Source organism: Dermacentor silvarum, chromosome 6 (genome assembly GCF_013339745.2).
Source record: "Dermacentor silvarum isolate Dsil-2018 chromosome 6, BIME_Dsil_1.4, whole genome shotgun sequence".
NCBI lineage: Eukaryota > Metazoa > Arthropoda > Arachnida > Ixodida > Ixodidae > Dermacentor > Dermacentor silvarum.
The window spans coordinates 118,133,528-118,156,406 of NC_051159.1; the positions used below are offsets into that span (position 1 = coordinate 118,133,528).

A 22,879-nucleotide genomic window follows, 5' to 3' on the forward strand; every position below is an offset into this window, starting at 1 on the left:
AGATTACCAGTCAAAAATATGAAAAACACTTCGAATGCTGGCATCGAGGCGTCGTAGTACTGAGACCACCGAAGCGTTCACTGTCGGTGCGCGTTAAGGCCGGAATACATGGAGCGAATAACCGGCGTCCGAGCGAAGAACTTCGTCGGGCGGCGAACGTCCGACGGCCGGCGTCAAGAAATTTGCCGTCCGCAGCCGATCTGCCTGTCCAAACATTTTCGTCGGGCGAACGCCGCCGCCGGAAGCGTCTAGCGCGCAGCGGTGGACGACAGCCAATCAGGAGGCACTAGTTCCGGTCGCAATGCATGCTGGTGTTTCGCGCGCGCGCGCCTTTTCGCGTCGTCTGCAATCGCGTTGGTGTTGCCGTGTCTGCATGTCTCTGCACCGATTGAGTAGTTCCTAGTATGATCTCTCAGGAATCGCGTTGTATTTGTACATCCCATATCCGCTGATCTGCGAGGAAACAGACAAGCAGTGCAAGCTCTCTACAACAACCTTCAACAGAAATCTTCTGATCTCAGAGGCCACATGCTGTCGTCATGCCTATCTCCCGACTTCCCCGATAGATGGCGTTGGCATCGGATATTTCTTTCGCTAGGCTTAGACGCGTTCGAAACGAGAAGCGATCTCGAAAACTACTCAAGGTTATCCATAATACTCTGTCGTCGAAGCGGCCTGAGACTAAGCGAAAGCCGTTTACGCAGTCATTTGCTTCCAACTAAGTGAATTCTACAAGGACAACGCCAAATTCAGTTCGAAGCGGGCGGCCGGGACCGCCGCCAACACGGCGGCCAACGCGCGGCGGCGTTCGCCGCATGTATTGCAACACAGCAAACATCCTGCGTCGTGTCGCCGCGTCGTTACTTGACGCGTGAAGTTCGTCGAGAAAGTTCGCTCCATGTATCCCGGGCTTTAGTGTCATAATGCAGTACTTCTCTTTTCTGCTCATAGGCGGCGGCACCGCCCCGAGCAAGAGCGCGGGTACACGGAGGAGTGTTAGATATATAAGGCGCGTCTGTGTAGCTCTCTGCGAATGCGTTTGTGGCGCAATGGGTTAAACGCTCGGCGATCTATCGTCGCGGACCGAGAGGTCGTGGGTTCGATTCCCAAATTTTGCATGTTTGTGGAACTTTTTCTTCTGGTTTCTTTCTTTGTATTATGTTCTATGACGTATTTCCGTGACGGAAATACGTCAGTGAAGTCTTGGTGGACCCCGGAATAAAACACTTTCGTGTTAAAAAAAACATTCTGCGGAGGGAAGAGAAGCGGCCGTAATAAAGAAAGAAATAGTCAATAGTTCTTGGTTCATTCCATAAAAAGAGCAGAGGTCAGTTATAGATAAACCAGACCAATGAAGGCAAAAATTTTGAGTGGGGAGCTCTGCAACCGAAGCTTGATAACGTCACATCGCATTGACGCGAATGCAATTTCACCTTGTTCCGCGGAAATATTATATGTCGAAAATCGTCAGAGGAAAGTAGGAATGATTCATTACAACTTAGAAATTGTCGTATTCTCCTAACCTTTCACTGACGGGGAGTGTGCAGCCCAATACAGCAGAATTGTTTAACCTGCTGAACCATTTACAATTACATATTTAGAAAGCACAACTAAAGAATAAAAATCCGTTACTTCTTGAATATTACACAATTTTTACTGCAGTATGCATCCGTGGTATAGTATGCGAACCCGTCTATGCTGGAATGTGTTAAACGAACTTGTGTCAAGTTTGTTGCGCATGAATGCACATTCCTCGATGGTGTTTCTGTATTAAAGGTCTTCTCACTTTGTAGATATTATACCAAGCTCAAACCGACATACAGTGATGCGTGGTACCGCTTTATCTCCACATTCGTGCTGTGATAATGATGGAATGAATGTAGTGTTTTGTGGCGCAAGGGCCAAGTATGGCCAAAGAGCGCCAGGCAAGTGTTAATGAGCAGGCAATGGAGCGATGAATTGCGAGACGTAGATGTGACGTAGCTGTAAATGGGACTAAGGAACATTCGCTGTAAAGTGCGTAAAATGGATATGTAATATGATCATGGCACGAACTAATGAAGTGCACTGTGAACACGAAAGAGACATTAGGGAAGCATGATATGGTATAATAAAATATGTCAGCGGTGAAAATTTGTGAGAAGCACTACTGCCTTATCAGATCCCTTCAGATCCCTAGAGTCTGGAGGCATCTGCTATACAAAAAACTATCGCAGCACCAACCTCTGGCGAGAGGATGTGCTATGAATTTTTTTAGCTAATAACCTGTAACACAACATACTTCAAGAAACCTAGAGCTGCTTTGGTGTCAAAAATCACCGCCCAAGCACTTCGTACAGATGGTTAAACAGCGATGCTGAAACGTGCGGCCCCGTTGTTTATCACTCGGTTAATCCCGACGGTTCATTAAACTCTTTCTCAATTATTGGCTACGTCTTTGTGTTTCTTAATCAGGCTAAACACACGTTCGGCTGCGACAGAGAGACCGCCGTCACTGACAGTATGCCCGCAGTTTGCCGTTGTCGCTTGCGTTCGATCTCTCGAGTTTGCTCGGTCATGGCGGGTTTAGCACTATCCGCGCGCCATTGCCGCTTGCGATTGTTGAAAATTAAATTGCTTCAAAATTAAATCTGTCCATCACGTAAGACAATGACTGGCTCATGACCCCTTAACCAATGGCTCATACCCCCGTAAACCCGGCCTCCCCATTACGACGACAGAAGAGAAGTGAAATTATACGCTGGAATGATGAACGGCAACGGAGCCAGCTGTGGAAGAAGACGACGAAAGCGGGAGCAGTGGCGCTCAGCCGTGGAGGAATTTATAAATGCTTCAAATAGATTTTCTTGAATTCTTAAATATTTTATTTTTGTTCATTTTCTCCATTTAGCTTTACCGATTTTAGTATTAAAAAAGATTGCCTAATCCCACCCAAATCTTGGCCAATCCCCCGCAGTGGGTATGCGCCATCAGATAAGGCATACCATACCATACCATACCATACCAGTGGCACTAGCGCGTTCGCGCTGTTGCGCCGTGGGGCGCTAACGAGCCAGCTGTGGAAGAAAATGACGACGCTCGAGCCAATGCTGATGATCGTAGTTTCTGCGCACATCGGACTGACGGATTTCGGTTTGGCCTAGACATATACAGCTTCGCTGTAAAAAACCTGGAGGACGATTAAGCTTCGCCTTTAAGAGTAGAACGCGATAACGTTATCGGGACCAGTTCGCATCTCATCGTTCGCATACGGCAAGTAGACGTCATTCACTGTAACACTGAACGTGGGAAAGCCAGCTTACAAAGACCAAGCTTACACCGATCCGCTTAAAGTCGGCTTCACTTTTCAACTGAAATGCATTGCTGGAATGTAAATATAGAAATGGTACACAGGGAAAGAAAGCTGTCGCCAGCGGGAGCCGAACCCACATCCTCCACAATACGCATGGTAGGGTCTACCAATTCTTACAGTCGGCCAATTAGCTACGGCGACGGTCGTTCTCCCGTCTACTTTCTTGGGTACCTTTCGGCAATGCTCAGTAGCAGGTGCGAACTTTGATTCAAGCCGAGCTCCCAGCTTTTCTATCAAAGTAAATGTCCCTCTCTGTGTATGTGGGCAAAGTATAACCTTGGTAGTGTTAGCCAGCGCCGCTTACTGCAGGCGTAACGTATATAGCACGTGAACTTTAGAGCAGGGAAATTGGCCACGAAACCATCGTATGCTACCTGAAGGCATGAAAGCCGCCAAAGACAAGACCTTCGCTATGCAATGAACGAGAAGGGGAACCGAAGGGCTGGAACCCGTGGTTTCTCTTCCACGTTTGCATAACCATTTACAGATTTACGAAACGCTGGTGATGCTAGTTTCGGCACAGTAATGTATGCCACCTAATTCTCTTCACAAAAGCGACACTGAACTGCCTGAGCGGGAACTAGCCGGAATTCATTACTCCGTCGAAAATACCGTGTTGCAGTAATGGTAAGCGTTTTGCAATCCTGGAAGCGTTTATGATGTCACAAGAGAACCCGCAGCAAGTCTGGCGTTAGAAACGACTGTCTCACTGTTGGAGTTAGTCAGGTTATCATGGTGATTTAAGAAAGTACTTGCCTAATCACAACATCAAGTCATGTAAAAATGTAGTCCTAAATATAACCAACAGCTGGTTCATCTGCGTGACCGTTTGAACATCCTCGACAGACGTCCTCTCAGAGTGAGCAAAGAGATCGTACCGCGGTAAGGTCTGATAAGCAGAGGCATGCCATGAGTGTCTTTGGCGATTTCTTTTAGCGAAGGCTAATGTGTAGGATGGCAGTGATGACTGCTTTATCTTTTCTACATCGTGCTTCCTTTCTAACGGACTGATCTGTATTGTCCTTGTACCTGGTGTTTCAGTGAACACTTTCAAAAAAATTTTAAACTTGCCTGGGGAAGATAACCCAATTCTAGTCGATGAGCTATTCTGCTCGAAGAGGCGGCCATTATTTGCACAAAGAAGTAAACGACACATAATCGACTAATTAACAAAAATTGACTAATTAAGTTTTAATTTATTACCTTATGGCGCATATTGCAATTTACAAATTCTAGGCGCGGAGTTCGCTAGGCGGATACACTTCGAACGAATCCTCCGGACACCACTTTCAAGATATTCATTCCAAAACTTTGCGCAAAGGTGCATTGGCGTTCCAGTTACTTTTGTGCTTCAATGCATAAAACGACGTTTTTTTTTTTAAGAAAGTGGAATGACAGTGGATTTTTACCGCAAGTTTGACCACGAATATATCGTAAATTGTGCTATCCACACCATTGTGTTCGAGTAAATATGCCGTGCAGTCTCACCCGCTGGAATTTGTAAGTTGCAATATGTGCCGTAAGGTAATCAGTTGCAAACTCAATTGAATGTCTGTTAATTAGTCGATTATGTATTTCATATTTTTGTGTAAGTAATGTCCGCCACTTCCCAGCTCATGGACTAAAATTGTGCTATCTCCCACAGGCCAGTTTAAAAAAAAATTGAACGTGTTCGTTGCAACACTCTGTATATATACGCGGGTTACTCCTGTGCGTGTGTGCAGTGCGTGCGCGCGCGCGTTTGTGTGTAGGGTAGCAAACCGGTTGTGCTAAACTATTTTACCTCCTTGCCTTTCCTTCTCCACTCTTTCCTTCCTTCCTTACTGGATGGTACTTTGGTGCTAATGACCGTAGATACATTTCTTGTGCGCTTGTGTTCGAGTGCGTGTCGTGCCTTCATATATCTTCCTCTTCTTTTCCTTTTCAAACGAAGCTTGTATACGCTAACCTGCACCGGCAATGTAACGCTAAACAACCCAGCTGCTCAGGTGGCTCGTTCTCGACACGCGCTCGTGCCACTGCTCCCGCATTCGTCGTCGTCGTCTGCTTCCACAGCTGGCTGCGTTGGCGCTAATCATTCTAGCGCAGAATTTCACTTCTCTTCTGTCGTCACAATAGGGAGGCCGCGTTTACGGGGTTATGAGCCATTGCTTAAGTGGGTATGATCCGTTCATTGTCTTACGTAATGGACAGATTTAATTTTGAAGAAATTTCATGGAAATCAATCCAGAATGAAAGGGCTCGGGAAAGGGTTGGTCGTCGACGTGCCGATTCTAGCGTGAGTGCTTCCGAGGCCCAGGCGAAACGTCAGCGAAGAGCTGCGGACCCCGAGTTGAGGGAGCGCGATGCTGAGGCCAAACGTCTGAGAAGAGCCGCCGACCCCGAGATGCCGGAGCGTGATGTCAAGGCCAAACGTCAGCGTCGTTTAGCCCTCCAGGAACCCGACAACGGTGCTGCACGCCTCGGCAACGCTAGCGCCAACTTTCCCGGTGCGACGGCCATGTTTCAACGCGAGTTTCTCAACCGGAACTTCGGAGCCAGCTGCAGTGCGTGTGACCGGTTGTGGTTCGAGCACAACGTGGTGCTCGTCAGTGAAATTCGTTCGGAGGAACATCGATGAAGCATACAAGCTTCGCTTACCCCCATCTCCTCGTCCGGGGAGGGGCGACCTGATCTTTTAGAGTATAAATTAACATATATCTAGGTAGGAGATACAGAAACCCTGTGGAACCCTTATGGGTAGGCTTCCGAACTAATGTTCATAGAAATGTTCTTAGCGGAAACTGGAAACTTTTATTCCTAGGGAACTAAACTATAAAATTGCAATGCATTCACCTCACGTGATTGCGTGCGAGTCAGTAAAGATATTTCCAGCATGCGTAAATTACTGTCGAGATAGTATATGGATTTAATAATCCATAAAGTTCACGCTGTAATAAAGAAAAGGCGAAACCTACGGACTGATACAGCAATATTGAGACTACACAGCTTATAGCTGCAACAAGAGTATAACGCCCAGTGTTAAAAAATATTAAGAACAGAAAGACACGAATTGTGCAAGCGTCAAGTTGTCTGCCGGATATGTGCTGGTAGCACTCCGTTTGAATTGTTTTTCTAAATGAAAGCGCTATCACTTTTAACGACGCTGGCGTCGGCATTCCCGCTACTGTCGTCGGCATTCTCATCTTCGGTAACGTTCGTGGCGGACGTGTCGTACGTCAAGGCGGTCGCTGTCGTTGAGAATCGTGGGAGTGTCCCTTCAGGCCTGTTTGGCTGTATCGCGTAGAAGGTGAGCACGGCGGCCAAGGTGATGGCGACGACCGCCAAGCCGAAGATGAGCGTCAGGCTCGGGCCGTGCTCCGTAGTCTGCATCGACCGAGAGAGACAGAACTCGTCATATCGGGATGTGCGAAGGTGCCCCGTAGCTACTTGCCGACTTTTCTATTACTATACGAAAGCTCGGCGTAGCACGACGTCCGCACCAAGAAAAGTCAGTGTTCTGGCTAAAGCACGAGCATGCCCAAGATAGAGCTTGGTCAGTACATGTTGTATTTCAAACAGCAACGATGCTCCGTAAGAACCCAGCAATTGACCGAAATTACGATTGTAACTGTTTCGCCGGCATGGTTCTGCGCGACATTTAAATTACGCCTCTCACATCTACGCGAATGCTTAACTATAAGGCCTCCTATGGTGAAAGACGTAGAAAAGTTTCGATAGGGCCTCTTGTTGATTCGCAATTCATCATTAACAGCTCGGGTGGCACCCAACTGTTTGGGGCCATGTGCATCTCAAATTCGCGGTTCACATCTTTATCCGTCAACAAACAGGTGCGTTTCTGAAGGCACCTGGATTTGAACCGTGCGAAGTCCACCGGAAAAGTTTACAGTCCTGTGGATCTCAGCAAATATTGAATATCCGAGAAGGTTCTGACCATATAGCCAATAAAACTGTACAACAATATGTTGTTCGCATATAATGCAAGAGGCTAGGAATTCGAGTATCGTGCAGATTGCGTTACCAGCTGTAGAAATGTTTAGCCTTTCGGTGGATTTCGTGATCGGTAAACTGTTGTTTACTGTGCATTCGGCACAAGTCACTATAGTCTTACACTTTAATTGCCTGGTTCCAAGTTGCTATGGCGCAAAAATACGAAGACACCAAGATACATGAAATGCTCACACATGAAATGTGGCGCTTGTGATGCATGTGCCTGCGTGTCTTTTTTTTTGCGACATAACATCGAGAATAACTATGTTCCAATTAGCCCAACCTAGGTCATCGTTTTCCAAGAATATGATAAGCAAAAATAGTAAGGCATCCGTCACAGCCAAAAAGATAGGAGTTGTATGATGATTCTAGTTGTAACCCTGCTCAGTATTCAATCCCAGTATTTAAACAAAATACTTGCTAAAAATACACTTAATAGCCAACGAAACAATTTCTTCACCATGCCGTGTGTCACGCTCTGCAGCTTTTTCCTTCTGGCAATAATCACGGACATGTTTGCGCACGCTCTTACAGAAACAGTGGTACACTGACATATTAACGATGCTACCTTATCGTGGGGATTGATGAATACTATTAGCGTCCCCTTTGAAACTGGGTGGTGGGTTGCGTCACAAAGTTGCTTGTTGTGCACCAAACTGGTTGCATCACCAAGCTTGTGTCACCGCGACCTTTGGCGATTGTTGGAAGCATGCCTCGGGGGCCTTCCCTCCTAAAACTCCATTTCCTCTTTGTTTTGACGAGAATGCCCTTGAGGTTAAGCTGATTGCGACACTCGTATGCGTTAAGTGCACCTAACGTGTAGCGGAAGGTGTAGAGGGCATTTCGAACGTACCCATGAATCTGGGACATTGGCTTTTGCTAGCCCGTCTCAGCAATCGTGAAGTTAAGTCAGTACTGCAAGCTCTCACTATGATAGAGTGACATATAGTGTGGCACCTTCCAGTCGGTGAACTAAGCAGTGAAGCGTCAATAAGAAAGCATATAGCGGTATCAGACGCGAAGCAGCAAGGCACCTTGATTTTATGTCAAAATGCTTACCGAGGGCATCAAAGCCATTACCGCCACTTGTAAGCGCATTTTGTGAAACATAAGTGTGGTTCTCGCACAAATGCGTGATCGTTGATGAAACTGCTGCTCTCACCCGATCCACAGATACTTCGAATGCACTATGGTTTGAAGACATGCCGGACGAACAAGTATGTTACATAGACACTGCGGCTGACACTATCACAGGGACCGATAGTTTGGGCATTTCGTTTTATGTGGCTCTTCTTTCGTGTTTTCCTGTTCATCGTTGTACGTGGGTAGTGCAAAGTCGGCACAGGGACGTGAACGAGACTAGCAGAAGCGCTTAGTTCCAACTGACGATTTATTGGTAGGTAGACGCCAATGTTAGGCCTAACGTTAAGAGCTATAGGAAGAGAGCTTTGTGGATTAGAGGCAAACAGGGATAACCGATATATTTAGTTGACATTAAACGGAAAAAATGGAGCTGGGCAGGCCATGTAATGCGTAGGATGGTTAAACCGGTGGACAATTAGAGTTACAGAATGGACACCAAGAGAAGGGAGGCGTAGTGGAGCACGGCAGAAAACTAGGTGGAGTGATGAAGTTAGGAAATTTGCAGGCGCAAGTTGGAATCGAGCTAGCGCAAGACAGGGGTAATTGGAGATCACAGGGAGAGGCCTTCGTCCGGCAGTGGACATAAATGTAGGCTGATGATGATGATGAGACATGAGTTATACAATTGTACACAATCATATCAAATCATTGCGTGCATAAAACATTAAAACCCTGTACAGTCACAATTGTTTGCTGCCTCCTTGCGAGAATTAGCAGTACTTGATCAGATAGGGCCACCGATGGCTTACTGACGCATGCGCCATTTCAGCAAGCCATTTATGCGGCTTCACTAACTACGCGTGTCTGGTGGTTCCTTTACTTGCAAATTACAGCATTCCCTTAAAAAGCAAAGGGGGAAACTTACCAATCATCATCAGCCTATATTTTATATCCACTGCAGGATGAAGGCCTCTCCCTGCGATCTCCAATTACCCCTGTCTTGCGCTAGCCTATTCCAACTTGCGCCTGCAAATTTCCTAACTTCATCACCCCACCTAGTTTTCTGGCATCCTCTACTGCGCGTCCCTTCTCTTGGTATCCATTCTGTAACCTTAATGGTTCACCGGTTATCCATCCTAAGCATTACATGGCCTGCCCAGCTCCCTTTCTTGCGCTTAATGTCAACTAGAATATCGGCTATCCCCGTTTGTTCTCTGATCCACACCACTCTCTTCCTGTCTCTTAACGTTAGTCCTACGATTTTTCATTCCATCGCTCTTTGTGCGGTGCTTAACTTGTTCTCCAGCTTCTTTGTTAACCTCCAAGTTTCTGCCCCATATGTTAGCACCGGTAGAATGCAATGATTGTACACTTTTCTTTTCAGCGACAGTGGTAAGCTTCCAGTCTGGATTTTGCAATGCCTGCCGTATGCACTCCAACCCAATTTTATTCTTCTGTAAATTTCTTTCTCTTGATCAGGGTCCCCTGTGAGTAATTGACCTAGGTAAACGTACTCCTTTACAGACTCTAGAGTCTGACTCGCGATCCTGAATTCTTGTTTCCTTGTCAGGCTATTGAACATTATCTTTGTCATCTGCATATTCATATTCAACCCAATTCTTACACTTTCTCGATTAAGGTCCTCAATCATTTGCTTTAATTCCTCTCCATTGTTGCTGAACAGGACAATGTCATCTGCAAACCGAAGGTTGCTGAGATATTTGCCGTTGATCCTCACTCCTAAGCGTACCCAGGCTAAGAGCTTGAATACTTCTTCTAAGCATGCAGTAAATAGCATTGGAGAGATTGTGTCTCCTTGACTGACCCCTTTCTTGATAGGTAACTTTCTACTTTTCTTGTGGAGAATCAAGGTAGCTGTGGAATCCTTGTAGATGTTTGCTAAGATATTCAGGTATGCCTCCTGTACTCCTTGATTACGCAATGCCTCTATGACTTGTGGTATCTTTACTGAATCAAATGCCTTTTCATAATCAATGAAAGCTATAGAGAGGTTGATTGTACTCCGTAGATTTCTCGATTACCTGATTGACGACATGGATATGATCCATCATAGAATATCCCTTCATGAAGCCAGCCTGTTATCTTGGTTGGCTGAAGTCAAGTGTTGCCATGATTCTACTGGAAATTATCTTGGTGAATATTTTATACAATACTGAAAGCAAGCTAATGGGTATATAATTCTTCAATTTTTTAACGTCTCCCTTCTTATGGATTAGTATAATGTTGGCGCTCTTCCAGCTCTCTGGTACACTTGAAGTTGTGAGGCATTGTGTATAAACTTACGAATACCTTCCAATAAATCTTCAACGGGAAGTCAGCACTTGTTCTCGTCTCGCTCTCATCCTGGTGTCGCCTTGGTGGTGGTGGTAGAAACTTTTATTGCCATTGATGTTGGGGGCGAAGACCCCTACATGGCACTTCGGTGCTCCCTTACTGTGAGGACGCACCCTTACAAAGCGAAGGAGAGCCCTTGGAGCGCAATCCTTCTCATAGCACTGGAGATGATACAGCACGGGTCTTGAGGGGAAGTGCAGGTCAAAAGAGTCTCCCAGTAAGACTCCGCCACGGTCTGTGATGGGGGATGAGGGAAGGTGGGGCATGTGAGGAGTGTGTGTAGGAAGTCTCCTGGTTTACCGCAAAGTTTGCATGAGGAGGGGAATTGGCCTGGGTATCGTGCATGTAGCCGTAAGGGGTATGGGGCAGTCCGAGTTTGTAGTCGTCGCCAGTGTGCGGCCTGCGCTATGGTGAGGGATGGGGCTGGGGGTGTGTATTCCCTTCGTTCGTCCCGGTAGTACGAAAGGATATCAGTGAAAGAAAGCAGGCGTTCCCTGGCCCGTAGAGGGGGCTCGACTCCTCCTGCCCGGAATGTGAGACCTCGGGCTAGGAAATGAGCCTCCTCATTGCCAGGGAGGCCGGCATGTGCTGGCGTCCAGATGAGGGTTATGGGGCACCGGGGCTGCCAGAAGCGTAGTAAGTGAGCAGCGGTGCGGGATATGTAGCCGTTGGCATAGTTTAGAATGGCAGATTTGGAGTCGGTGATAATTTTGGTGGCAGATGTAGAGATGAGAGCAAGCGCGATGGCTGCCTCTTCTGCCTCTGTGGTGGAATTGGTGATAATTGAGCTGGAGGTTAGAAGCTTTGCCTGATTGTCGGCTACCGCCAGGGCCACACGGGAGCCTGACGTATATTCTGCTGCGTCTACGTAGACCACATCATGGTCCTCGCTGTACTGTTTGGGGGGGGGGGGGGGGGGCCCGAGCCCTTGCTATTGTGCGGTTCCCATCTCGCTCAGGGTGCATGTTCTTGGGGATGGGAGGTATGTTGAGGTTAGAGCGGAGGTTAGAAGAAAGGGGCACCCCCTCGGTAGGGTGTGTAATTGCAGTTAGGCTTAATTGGGATAATAGAGCGCGGCCAGCGGCTGAGTTAGATAGACGGGATATTTGTGCCGTAAAGGTGGCTTCTGTGAGTTCCTCAAAGGTGTTGTGGACACCGAGTTTGAGGAGTCGGTCTTGAATGTGCTGGGGGGGGGGGGGGGGGGGGAGGTGTAGAGCCATTTTCGTGCAACTCCGTAGGAGTGCGTTTACCCGGTCTCTCTCCTTCTGTCGGAGGGGTAGGTATGGAAGGGCATATGCGGTGCGGCTTATGATGTAAGCCTGGGTAAGGCGAAGTGCGTTTCGCTCACCTAGGCCAGCCCGGCGGTTCGCTATGCGGCGAATAAGTTGGGTGGTCTGTTGAGCGTGTGTTTGGAGAGTCTTTATGACTTCTCCGTGCGTGCCGTGGGAGTGTAGAACTAGTCCTAGCACGCGGATTTTGGATACTAGTGAGATAGGTTGGGTACCTAGCGCAAGGGAGATGGCAGGAATGACTGAATCGTGTTGCTTGGGGCGCTAGAGAAAGAGCTCTGATTTGGAAGGGGAGCAGGTCATGGCCGCGCTCCTGTACATATGTGTCGATGGTGTTTAGCGCCAATTGTAGATGTTCTATTTCGGCGTCACTGCCGCGGTTTGCCCAGACAGTGATGTCCTCGGCGTAAAGGCTGAAATGGATGTCGGGGATTTGAGCTAGTTGTTGGGGTAAGTGAAGAAGTGCTATGTTGAATAGAATAGGGGAGAGGACGGTTCCCTGGGGCGTACCTTGTGCTTCCAGTGTTATGCCGGGCAGGCGGTGGTCGCCGAAGGTAAGTGTAGCTGTGCGGTGGCTGAGGAAGTCTCGGATATAGTTGTACATCATGGCGCCCACTGCCAGGGTTGTAAGGTTCTGTAGGATAGCTGAGTGTGTAACGTTATCGAATGCCTTCGTGAGATCCACACCTAGGATAGCTTTGGTGTCGTAGGTTTGGGAATCTAGAATGTGTTGTTTTAGCTGTAGGAAGACGTCCTGTGTGGAAAGCCCACGACGAAATCCAAACATACAGGTGGACATGCGGTGTCGCCTTTGCGCTGTTCCCGTACAATTATTCATTACCAACTCACTAGTCCAGCCAGCAAGTTTGTAAAGTACTTGAGCGTGTCACATTTTCTCACCCGCATTCATGATTTTGTTTTGTTCTCTTTCTCTGTCTCTCTCTCTCACATACACGCACGCGCGCACACGCACGCGCGCACGCACAGGCACGCAGGCACACCTGCACAGTAAACATTACCCATATAAGCTGCAGAGCAAAATGAAAAGAATCCAACCGCGCATAAGGATATAATCCAGAGTCCACTGTAAGCCATCCGAGCGTGTTATCGCAGACATTCGCCAGCTGCTTCAAACGCACTGAAGAAAATTGCGTAGAGATGACGCTGCCTGTATCTTGCACGGCTCCTATATATGTGCCTACCGCTATTCTGTGCGCTGCTGCCTCAGTTCTTGTTATATTCCGAAAAAAAAAAACCATTTGTTTCAACGGTTGTTTGCGGCACATTCAATGGGGTGAATGTTCTTACACTTAGCGGAAATGGTCTCTGATGCGCGAAAACTTCGTAACGACGAAGTTGCTGGCGGCTAATTCCACTTCGCCGCCTGCGAGAGTGCAATGCAATGACATATTAATTACCATTTCTTTACCTCTGCTGTCCTGCACACGACGATATGTTAACTCTTCCTGAAGCTTTGTGTCTAGCTAGGTTATTCTCTGCTCTTTTGCGTGCCCCTCCACTACTGGGAATTGGGCGGGATCACTGTGCTAGTTGATAACTAGGCGAAGACATTGATAGCGATCCGAAATACATGTATTGCGATGTTACACAAGTAGCAGGTTACATTTTGCAAACGTAACCATGATATTACAAAACAAATATTGATGAGCATGCCGTATAACTCGCCGATGTGATTTAGTTATTCACGCCTAATATTCAAAGTGAGACGAGGTATTAGGTCCACGAAACTCGATCTGTTCGAGCCAAACTACGCAGCGCAGTTCGATTCTTGCAGTTTACTTTCATTTATGCATTATATTTTCTAGCCACTTCCTTGCACACACTCCGCATGCTTTTGTTGCAGCGCCAACTTCTCTTTCCTTTGCTGTGACAAGTTTATACGCCGACGCGTTGAGCTTGTTTGCTTCGCAGCGAAACCGGCTGGAACACCGACACAGCCCTCGTTCGACAAAAAAGAATGTCACAGGCCTGGGTGGCACATGCAGCACAGTCACAGTGTAGCACGCACAAGAGGGTTCGTTCAAGCAAGGAGGAGCCATAACGTGTACCGAGGAGTAAACACAGGTATCGAGACTATGCGTCGCACATGTCACATTGCTTGACCCGTGGCACGATACGGCGATGTCGATGATGATGATCATTTATTTGCATGCCCTTTGAAACGAGGCGGTGACAAATAGTCACCTAGGCTGCTTGAGTTGACCCGGTCTAACTACATGCAACGGCTACATGTCGGTACACTTGGTGGAATACAACGCAACTGTAATGCACAATTTGCGCGTATCGACGCTTCGCGGCGCGCATGTTAAGCTGTGACCACTGGCACGATTCGATGTTGTTGCTTATGATGATGATTATTTATTGACATCCCCTTTCGTTGGTGAATTCCCGCCACTTCATTAACTTTTCGACCTTCCCATACAACTTGTACTCGGTTGTCTCTATATATCTCCCTCAGTAGCTCTACGAAATCATCTGTGCCTTCGCGCTTAAGAGTATCCCATAACAATTGCCTGTCCACGTTGTCATAGGCTCCTTCAATATCTAGAAATGCTATTGATAAAGGTATATTCTTAGCTCTACTGAAATTTCCATGCACTGAGTTAGTACAAATATATTATATTCTAAACTTTTGCTTGGCCTGAACCGATTCTGTAGTTCCCCCAGTACATAATTTTTCTCCACCCACTTCGGCAGTTCTAATGTTTTAACTTGCATTGCCATTATTTATATCACCGACGTTACTGTAACTAGCTTGTGTGAGCTCACTGTATCCCTATCTCCTTTGCCTCTGTAGACGAGGCTCATCTTGCTACTGAAATTTTCGTCGTTCCAATCACTTGCTCTATGGCATCAGTCAGCAGTGCTTTGCTTTTTGGACCGCGGTTTTATTGCGATAGCAACTATATGGACACTTCCACCGGATTTCTGCCGTCGGGGTCGCCGTCGTCGTCGCCGTCGCCGTGAGGTTCCGTATAGATAAAATCTTCGACATGCGCCGTATGCCCGAGCGGAAGCGTGCGGGGACGCACGCTGTCACAGAGAGCGAACGCACTCAATCTTCCACGCGCAAGCAAGGAAGCGGGAAGCGAGCGCCGGAGGGAGCGGGGGGGGGGGGGGGGGGCATTTCTACTCCGCCGACAACCGCGCTCGTCGCTCGCTCGCGCCGTTTCTTATCTCCACACGGCTCTGACCTTTATGCGCTGTGCATTCGCCGCTCAGTTTCCGTTGAAGCGATAGACCGCACGTACCTTCGCCCGTTGCGGCGTATATGCGCTTGCTGCCAGCGTTTTGACAGTCGTTGTCTGCAGTCATTGAGTGTGATCTATTCATGTTTGTTTGTGCGCGCTCACACCACAGTTAGTAATAGTCGGGCCACATTTTCCAACGCACGCTACACATACAATGCTGCTCGGATCGGCAGTGCAGCGCTACAGGTGTGTCCCTTCGCACGCGCTGCCCACGGGCAGCGCTTCTCATCAACACCACCGTTTCACACGCGCCTTCTCGTGGTCATCGAGTCTCTCTTCATGTCGGTCTACTTACGCCGCAGCACACCTGCTTACTTAATCAGCTCATGTTTACTACAATTCATATTGCTACTAAAGCCGCTCACCTTACTTCGTATGACATTGCTGTGTTGCTGTCGCATTCATTGCTTCGCCCTTAGGGCGAAACTGTGACATTTTTTGATTATAGCTGTGTTGGGATTTCATCAGGTCCTGCTACTGTGTTGCTAGGAACAATTTCTGCTGCCTTTTCCCAATAAAATCATTGCTAAATTTTGATCTCTCAGGCTTCTCAATTGTTACTGGATCTTTTTGAGTCTGAACTACGCTTTCTATCTTGCCAAAGTTATCCCTAATAACGTCTGTGATGTATCGCAGCACATCGTCTTCTTCGTAGATGTTACCGTCCTCGTCCCTTATAGCTGTTTGCGAGTTTTTAGTTGGAGCTCCGAGTGCTTTTATTTGGTTGCAGAATCTTTGTGGGGCGCCTTTGTGTTTTTGTGCATGTTATATGCACCCAACGTTCACTTGCGCATTAAATTTTCTCTTGCATGGCCTCACTCGCCTTCCTTAGCTTCTCTCGGTATTTGTTCCATCTGAGGAGCACCTCTTCTTCGTGTAATTCCAACTTTTTGGCTTTTCGATGATCCCTAGATGCCTGCTTACGCTCTTCTATAGCTGGCTTTATTTTCTTGTTCCACCACTTACGTGGTTTCCTCTTTCAAATCCAACAATTGTTTTGCCGTGTCTGCCTTATATCAGGCTGCATAACGTCCGCCAGTTCCTCATATTCCCAGACTGCTGCAGGAAAAGCCTCAATTTTCTTCTCTATGTGTTTTTCCACCTCAGTTATTTGCTCTTCATTGATGTTTAGAAATTCAGATGCTATTGGTTCGTGTTTTGCGTTAGTATATGGCCCAAACTTTAATGGTAAACGTCTATGATCGCTACCCAGGCTATTTTTGACATTTTTGCCTATTATGATTTGGTATAGTTGTTTGTAAACCGTTTCGGAGACTAAGGTGTAGTCGATACATGACTGCCTGTTTCCGCATTGCCACGTTATCGGTCCATGACACTTATTCTCCCTGTGAACTACTATAAGGTTCTGTTCACCACACAGATCCAGCACTAGAGAACCGTTGTAATCAGTATATCCGTCTAAACCATCCATGTGCTCGTTCATAGCTCCCACTAATATCACCTGCCCGATTTCTTGAATTCCTTATCACTTGTAATGCTATCAGCAAATTTCTTATTTTTTTTCTCTGCTATCACTTCCTGCCCATAGGTAAGCTACTCCCAGCCCACGTCTCTTTGCCTTGCCATGTGCCGCTAATCCATAAATTCTCCTTACATGTTTACCTTTGCCACTTCAGACTTTGCCTAATTAGTATCCGTACGCCTCTGCCTTTCCTTGACCCGTTCATTTTGTTGCACCCTTCCCATTCAAAATTGTCAATTACAGGCGTCAATTTGTCAATAACTCCAAATCTCGTAGATGCGTTTCGGTCAAGGCGTACGCACTAATCGCTTTGTCATTCAGCTGCGTTTGGATTTCTAGCCATTTTTCCTGCTTGCGATCACCCTGCATGTTTATGTAACAAATTTTACGTTTTCGATTCTTGTCATTTGTGCGTCTTTTCCTAACTCCTTGTGGTTTAATTCTGCCGTTTACTGGTGTATCGCTACATTCGATACTTTAATAAAGTGCTACTGCTAGAGGCGCAGCTTTGCTCTCTTTCTCATTCTCTCTCGTTCCCAACGCGCGCTCTCTCTCTCGTCCGTAGCTAGGGGCGCTGCGGTGCACAAGGGCTATATAAGCGCTGTATATACTGTACATATGCAGAGTATATATATATAAACATATATATATATATATATATATATATATATATATATATATATGTGTATACGTACATATGTATATGTATACTATCTGTACGCCATGCTCCGACTTCCGGTTCCACTTCCGGAGAACGCTTCCGGCGTTTTGCCCGAACGATCCCCCGGCCGGTGCTTCGCCCACTCATCATCATCCACTTCGTGGATGTGCGGTGTTTTTTATTGCGATAGCAATTATATGGACACTCCAAAGCAGATTTCTGCCGTCGGCGTCGCCGTCGCCGTCGCCGTGAGGTTCCGTATGACGTCAATGGAGATGAAATCGTCGCCGCGCGCCGCCGAACGCTGTATGTGCGAGTGAAAGGGCGCGAGGGACGCGCGCTTTCACGGGGAGTGAACGCACGGCGGAGAACAAACGCGCGTTCTGTGCCGTGCTCCCTTAAGGGCTGCAGAAGTAGGCGTCTCTTTCCTCCTTTACAATCACCATATATGTAGAGCAAACGCGGCTTCTTCTGACGCACGAAAGGCCGTGGGGGGGGGGGGGGAGGGAGGGGACGTTTAGCTGCGGCACCAAGTACCTATTTATATCAGAGGCTCCGGCAACAGTCACCAACGCCGCAAGCATTTTGTGCGAACGTGGGCAAAACGCCGACGGCGTCGACAACAGTTCTGCGTGTTGCCGGTGCTGCTGCATGTCCAAGTTTATACAGCTGATAAAGCTACTATCATTACTCCGTATAGCTCTCTACAAATTTGCTATCGCAATTGATGCTTCGCCTTTCAGGTGAAACTGCGACAACTTTTTTTATTGGGATAGCAATTATATAGACACTCAAAAAGGATTTCTACCGTTGCCGTCGCCGTGAGGTTCCGTATGATGTCAACGGCGATGAAATCGTTGCCGCGTGCCGGACGCTGTATGTGCGAGTGAACGGGCGCGAGGGACGCGCGCTTTCACGTGGAGCCATAGCCTCCTATATATTTTTATTGCGATAGCAATTATATGGACACTCAAAAGCAGATTTCTGCCGTCGGCGTCGCCGTCGCCGTCGCCGTGAGGTTCCGTATGACGTCATTTGGAGAAGAAATCGTCGCCGTGGTAAGTGGTTCTTGAGGGAAAGGGAAAGGTTGGCGCTATCTTCTGCAGCCCTTGAGGGAGCACGGCTCAGCGCCAATGCGCCGAACGCTGTATGTGCGAGTGAAAGGGCGCGAGGGGCGCGTCTTTCACGGGGAGTGAACGCACGGCGGAGAACAAACGCGCGTTCTGCGCCGTGCTCGCTTAAGGGCTGCAGAAGTAGGCGTCTCTGTTCTCCTTCACAATCACCATGTATGTAGAGCAAACGCGCCTTCTTCCGACGAGCGAGAGGCCGTGGGGGAGGGGGAGGGAAGGGAGGCGACGTTTAGCTGCGGCACGCAGTGCCTATTCATATCAGAGGCTCCGGCAACAGTCACCAACGCCGCACGCATTTTGAGCGAACGCGGGCAAAACGCCGATGGCGTCGACACCTGTTCTGCGTGTTGCCGATGCTGCTGCATGTCCAAGTTTATACAGCTGATAAAGCTAATATCATTACTCCGTATAGCTCTCTACAAGTTTGCTATCGCAATTGATGCTTCGCCTTTCAGGTGAAACTGCGACAACTTTTTTTTAATATAGGAGGCTATGGTGGAGCGAGCGCACGGCGGAGAACAAACGCGCGTTCTGCGCCGTGCTCCCTGAAGGGCTGCAGAATTAAGCATCTCTTTCCTCCTTTACAATCACCATATATAGAGAGCAAACGCGACTTCTTCCGTCGCGCGAAAGGCTGTGGGGGGCGGGAGGGAAGGAGGGGGGGGAGTCGACGTTTAGCTGCGGCACCAAATGCGTGTTTATATAGAAACGTTGCGAGGCGAGAAGGTGGTAAAGACTTCCGACGCCGCTCGACGAGTTTCCCGTTCTGATCTCGTCGAAAACCTCCGAGCCGCCCCCAGAGGCCCTGGCAACAGTCACCAAGGCCGCCCGCGTTCGGTGCGAACGCGGGCAAAACGGCGACGGCGTCGACAACAGTACTGCGCGTTGCTGGTGCTGCTGCATGTCCAAGTTTATACAGCTGATAAAACTACTATCCTTACTCCGTATAGCTCTCTGCTAAGTTGCTATCGCAATTGATGATTCGGCTTTCGGGTGAAACGCGGCATTTTTTAGATGCGAAGCAGCTTATGGTGGGGGCTGTGTCCTTCCCTCCGTCCCACGGCTTCCCACACGCCCACAGCGCATGCGCGTCCCCTCCCCCTCTCTCTCCTCTCCTACGCTCCCCCTTTCTCTCCTCTAGGAATCGGGAGCGGCGCGCACGACAGGTGGTGCGACAGCTGCGTGCTCCGCTGGGGGCGCCACGGTAGTTCCGCGGTAAGAAAATGCCGGAGCGCGCGCGCCTCATTTTCTCTCCTGTGCAGCGCCGCGATGAGCGCTGAGGCCGCTGCCGCGAAACCATCTCCCGCTCAAGCTAACCATCTCCCCGCTGCTTCGCATCCACACACGGTTCCCTTTTGCGGGAGATGGAGTAATTTTTTTCACATTCCCGACGATAGCTGCGACGGACACCGACGGCAGCGGACACCATCGTCAACCGAAACAGCTATTAGAATGAGCCCATAGCAGCTTACGGTGTATATCCTTCGCTACTAATCGTGCCAGTAGTACCAAGCGCCCGGAAAGTGGCAAAATAGGCCGAGGCTTTAAAATGACGCTCGGTGTCATATAATGACTTGAACCTATTTTCTTATTTTCGTTTGGAAAAGAAAGCGGCAGACCAACCTGCACGCCTGGCTTGTGCTGCTTCTGAACACCGTCATCGGCATCATCCGGCTCGTCGTAGTAGTCGCGGGCTGGAGCAACCTGGGCGGGAACAATGGGAGCAGCGCCAACGGGAACCAGGGCACCATCCATACAAACGGCCGCAGGAACCGGTTTTTCGGCTGGCTTAACTTCCGGGATGTTGACGGCCATCGCTGACGTCCGTTGAGGCAACTTGCTATTTTTCGCGCTGTGGGTGGTCTATATGTCTTCTTCGACTTCTACTTCAGTTGAAGACAGGTTCTGCGTGACACGCTTCCGATACTCAGATAATGTGGAAATGGCTAAATATTGAGAGAAATCTCAAGCTCCGAATAAAGAAATGCAGAACAAGAATTTTAATATGACCGAACTCAATTGTACGCATCCATAGTACACATAGGTAATAAAGATTAGATGTAGTAGATCCTTGGGATATACTGGCACGCACATACTGGAAAGGAATGGATGGTTACCTTAGACGAGCAATGACAACGTAAATGCGAACCTAATATACTTTTGTGTTCTATGTCCCAATGCAGTTAAGATAAGATTCACCAATTCCACTGTAATACCAGCTTCTCCATAGCCATTCGCTCGTATTGTATCGAAACTGACATTTGGGCAGGTTGTTGCAGCTTCATCTTAGGTAACTCAGCGCAAACAGACACACGAACTTGAAGGAAAGAAGAAACGGAAAAGGGGCTGATAACAAATACCGCTTACTCGTAAAGGGTAAGCGCCGTTGCTTGAGAACAAGGTCAACTATTCATGCAGGAAGATTTCAAAGAATAATATTACGATGATGATCATCGATGACGGCGCACACCTACCACAATGAATAGACCAAACATACGGCGGCAGGATAAAACATGACATAAGCAGGTTATTCTGCCCTATTTCTCTTCCTCCCAACAGTTCTTGTTTTGACGTAAACACCAACGCGTGTAAGTTGTTGTCACCGGGTAACACTACAAGATGAATCCATCCCACAATTCGCCTAACTGTCTGCTCAGAACTTAAGTGCATAGGACGAATATTGTTAACGTTTATGTTTCTGTGCAAGGAAGAATTAGTACCTATAAATCTGCTAAATATAGGCTTTGTCATTTGAACTTCATTGACATCTTGCCGAGGCGATGCACGCTACCTTTGAATACTCTGCGAAATGGTAGAGTACGACGAAGAAGATCTGCAGCCTGTGCTGTCTTAGCTACCAACTGCCGCCCGATTCTTGCCCTATCCCCCTCAGTGGGTGCGAGCCATGATAAAGGATCATCATCATCATCATCATCATCATCATCATCATCATCGCGAGACGATTCGGCGGAATGAGAGCGAGCGAAGAGACAACAAAGAAAATGCATCCTGAGTACGAGTTGGCCTCAAGACCTCCGAAGACGAGCAGCTCAAGAGAATTGCTCTACACTTTGGATCAGAAGTGGAGCCCCAGCTCGGCACACAATGCGCCAGTACTACGTATGTTAGCGAACAATGATGCCTTCTCAGAACGCGACATGCTGCCCAAGAATAAGGGAATGCCTGCGGCTCCGGAGTTTTTCAGCGAGGCCGACATGGTACACCGCGTCGAGACGTGCTTGAATAGGCGACAGCCTCTCTTCGAGGCAGCCTACCCCGCCGATGCGACAGGGAACCGCATCTTCTCGAATCGCCCACCCTCGTCGCTGTCCGCGAAGGAGGTTCTTCGCCACAAGATGCGCGTAGGTAAGAGGCGCTCCTGCTTTTTCGTGGACGAACAATGCCGCCGACGAGAGAATTCCGATTTAAATAGCGCAGTCAGAACACCTGAGCAACCACTTAAAATTGGAGCAGCCTCCGTCCCGCCCGATGAGCGATCCTCCTCTTCACACCTGCATCGAACTGTCGTGTTCAGTGCTCTCAACGGGCCTTCTTCACGCCTTGAAAGCGCATCTAAAAGAGGCCTAGGGAGGCTATCTCGCGCCCTTCTTCAGGTAGACTCGGTGTCGGTGCAGTACGGAAACCACCTGACGGCAGGCGGTGGCATATTCAAGCGCCTTTTCGGTTGTTACAAGCTACTTGAATGTACGAGACCATCAGGATATCTTCATGCCAAGAACAACGGCAGCAGCATGGGTCGCCGCCAAGCACTACCGTTTGCTCATCTACATCACAGTTTGCGGCTGTTGCTGACCGTGGCTTTCCTATTGGCCACATTTGTTCTGGCGTCAGGACTGTTCGCCAGCAAGCACGTGGATAGGGTTTCACGACGTAACAAGGACATGGGTGTGAAGCATGGACACTTCGAAGAACCCGTGGCAGACAATATTACAGGCGATGACGCTAGTCGCGATGGGAAACGAGGAAGCGCTTTCAGGGCAAACGGTGCTCAAAAGCGAAGTGTGGTGCTGGAAGGCGCGTTGCTTTCTTCCGGTACAGCCACTTCTAATAGATGGCGTTCAGGGAACCAGACGGAGGGAGGAGCCAAGTAATTCCGTTATCAATAAATCTTCGAAACTGCCAGTAGGATATATTAAATGAGGTATATTGTACAGATCTGCACTACATATAACAATTATACTCTGAAATATAGTCAGGCCTGCTTTATGTAGTCTTGTGAGGCCTTGCGAGTACAATAAACGTC

At 48.2% G+C, this 22,879-nt stretch overlaps 1 protein-coding gene across 1 annotated transcript; it reads right to left on the minus strand.

The window, feature by feature from the left end:
• Positions 1-6,360: 6,360 nt before the first annotated feature.
• LOC119456851 (uncharacterized) lies at positions 6,361-20,517 on the minus strand. The gene is made up of 2 exons (XM_037718669.2): positions 20,239-20,517; positions 6,361-6,718 (listed from the first exon to the last, which is right to left on the minus strand). Exons 1-2 carry the CDS (start codon positions 20,428-20,430, stop codon positions 6,467-6,469), a joined length of 444 nt encoding a protein of 147 aa, XP_037574597.1. The 5' UTR covers positions 20,431-20,517; the 3' UTR covers positions 6,361-6,466.
• Between the last annotated feature and the right edge of the window lie 2,362 nt (positions 20,518-22,879).

What these genes read in the sequence shown, in the direction of transcription:
- LOC119456851 (XM_037718669.2), bottom strand. Translation starts at nt 20,430, where the DNA reads ATGGCCGTCAACATCCCGGAAGTTAAGCCAGCCGAAAAACCGGTTCCT. An exon ending in AGCACAAGCCAGGCGTGCAG is followed by an intron (nt 6,719 to 20,238) that starts GTTGGTCTGCCG and finishes CGGTCGATGCAG; the next exon opens with ACTACGGAGCACGGCCCGAG.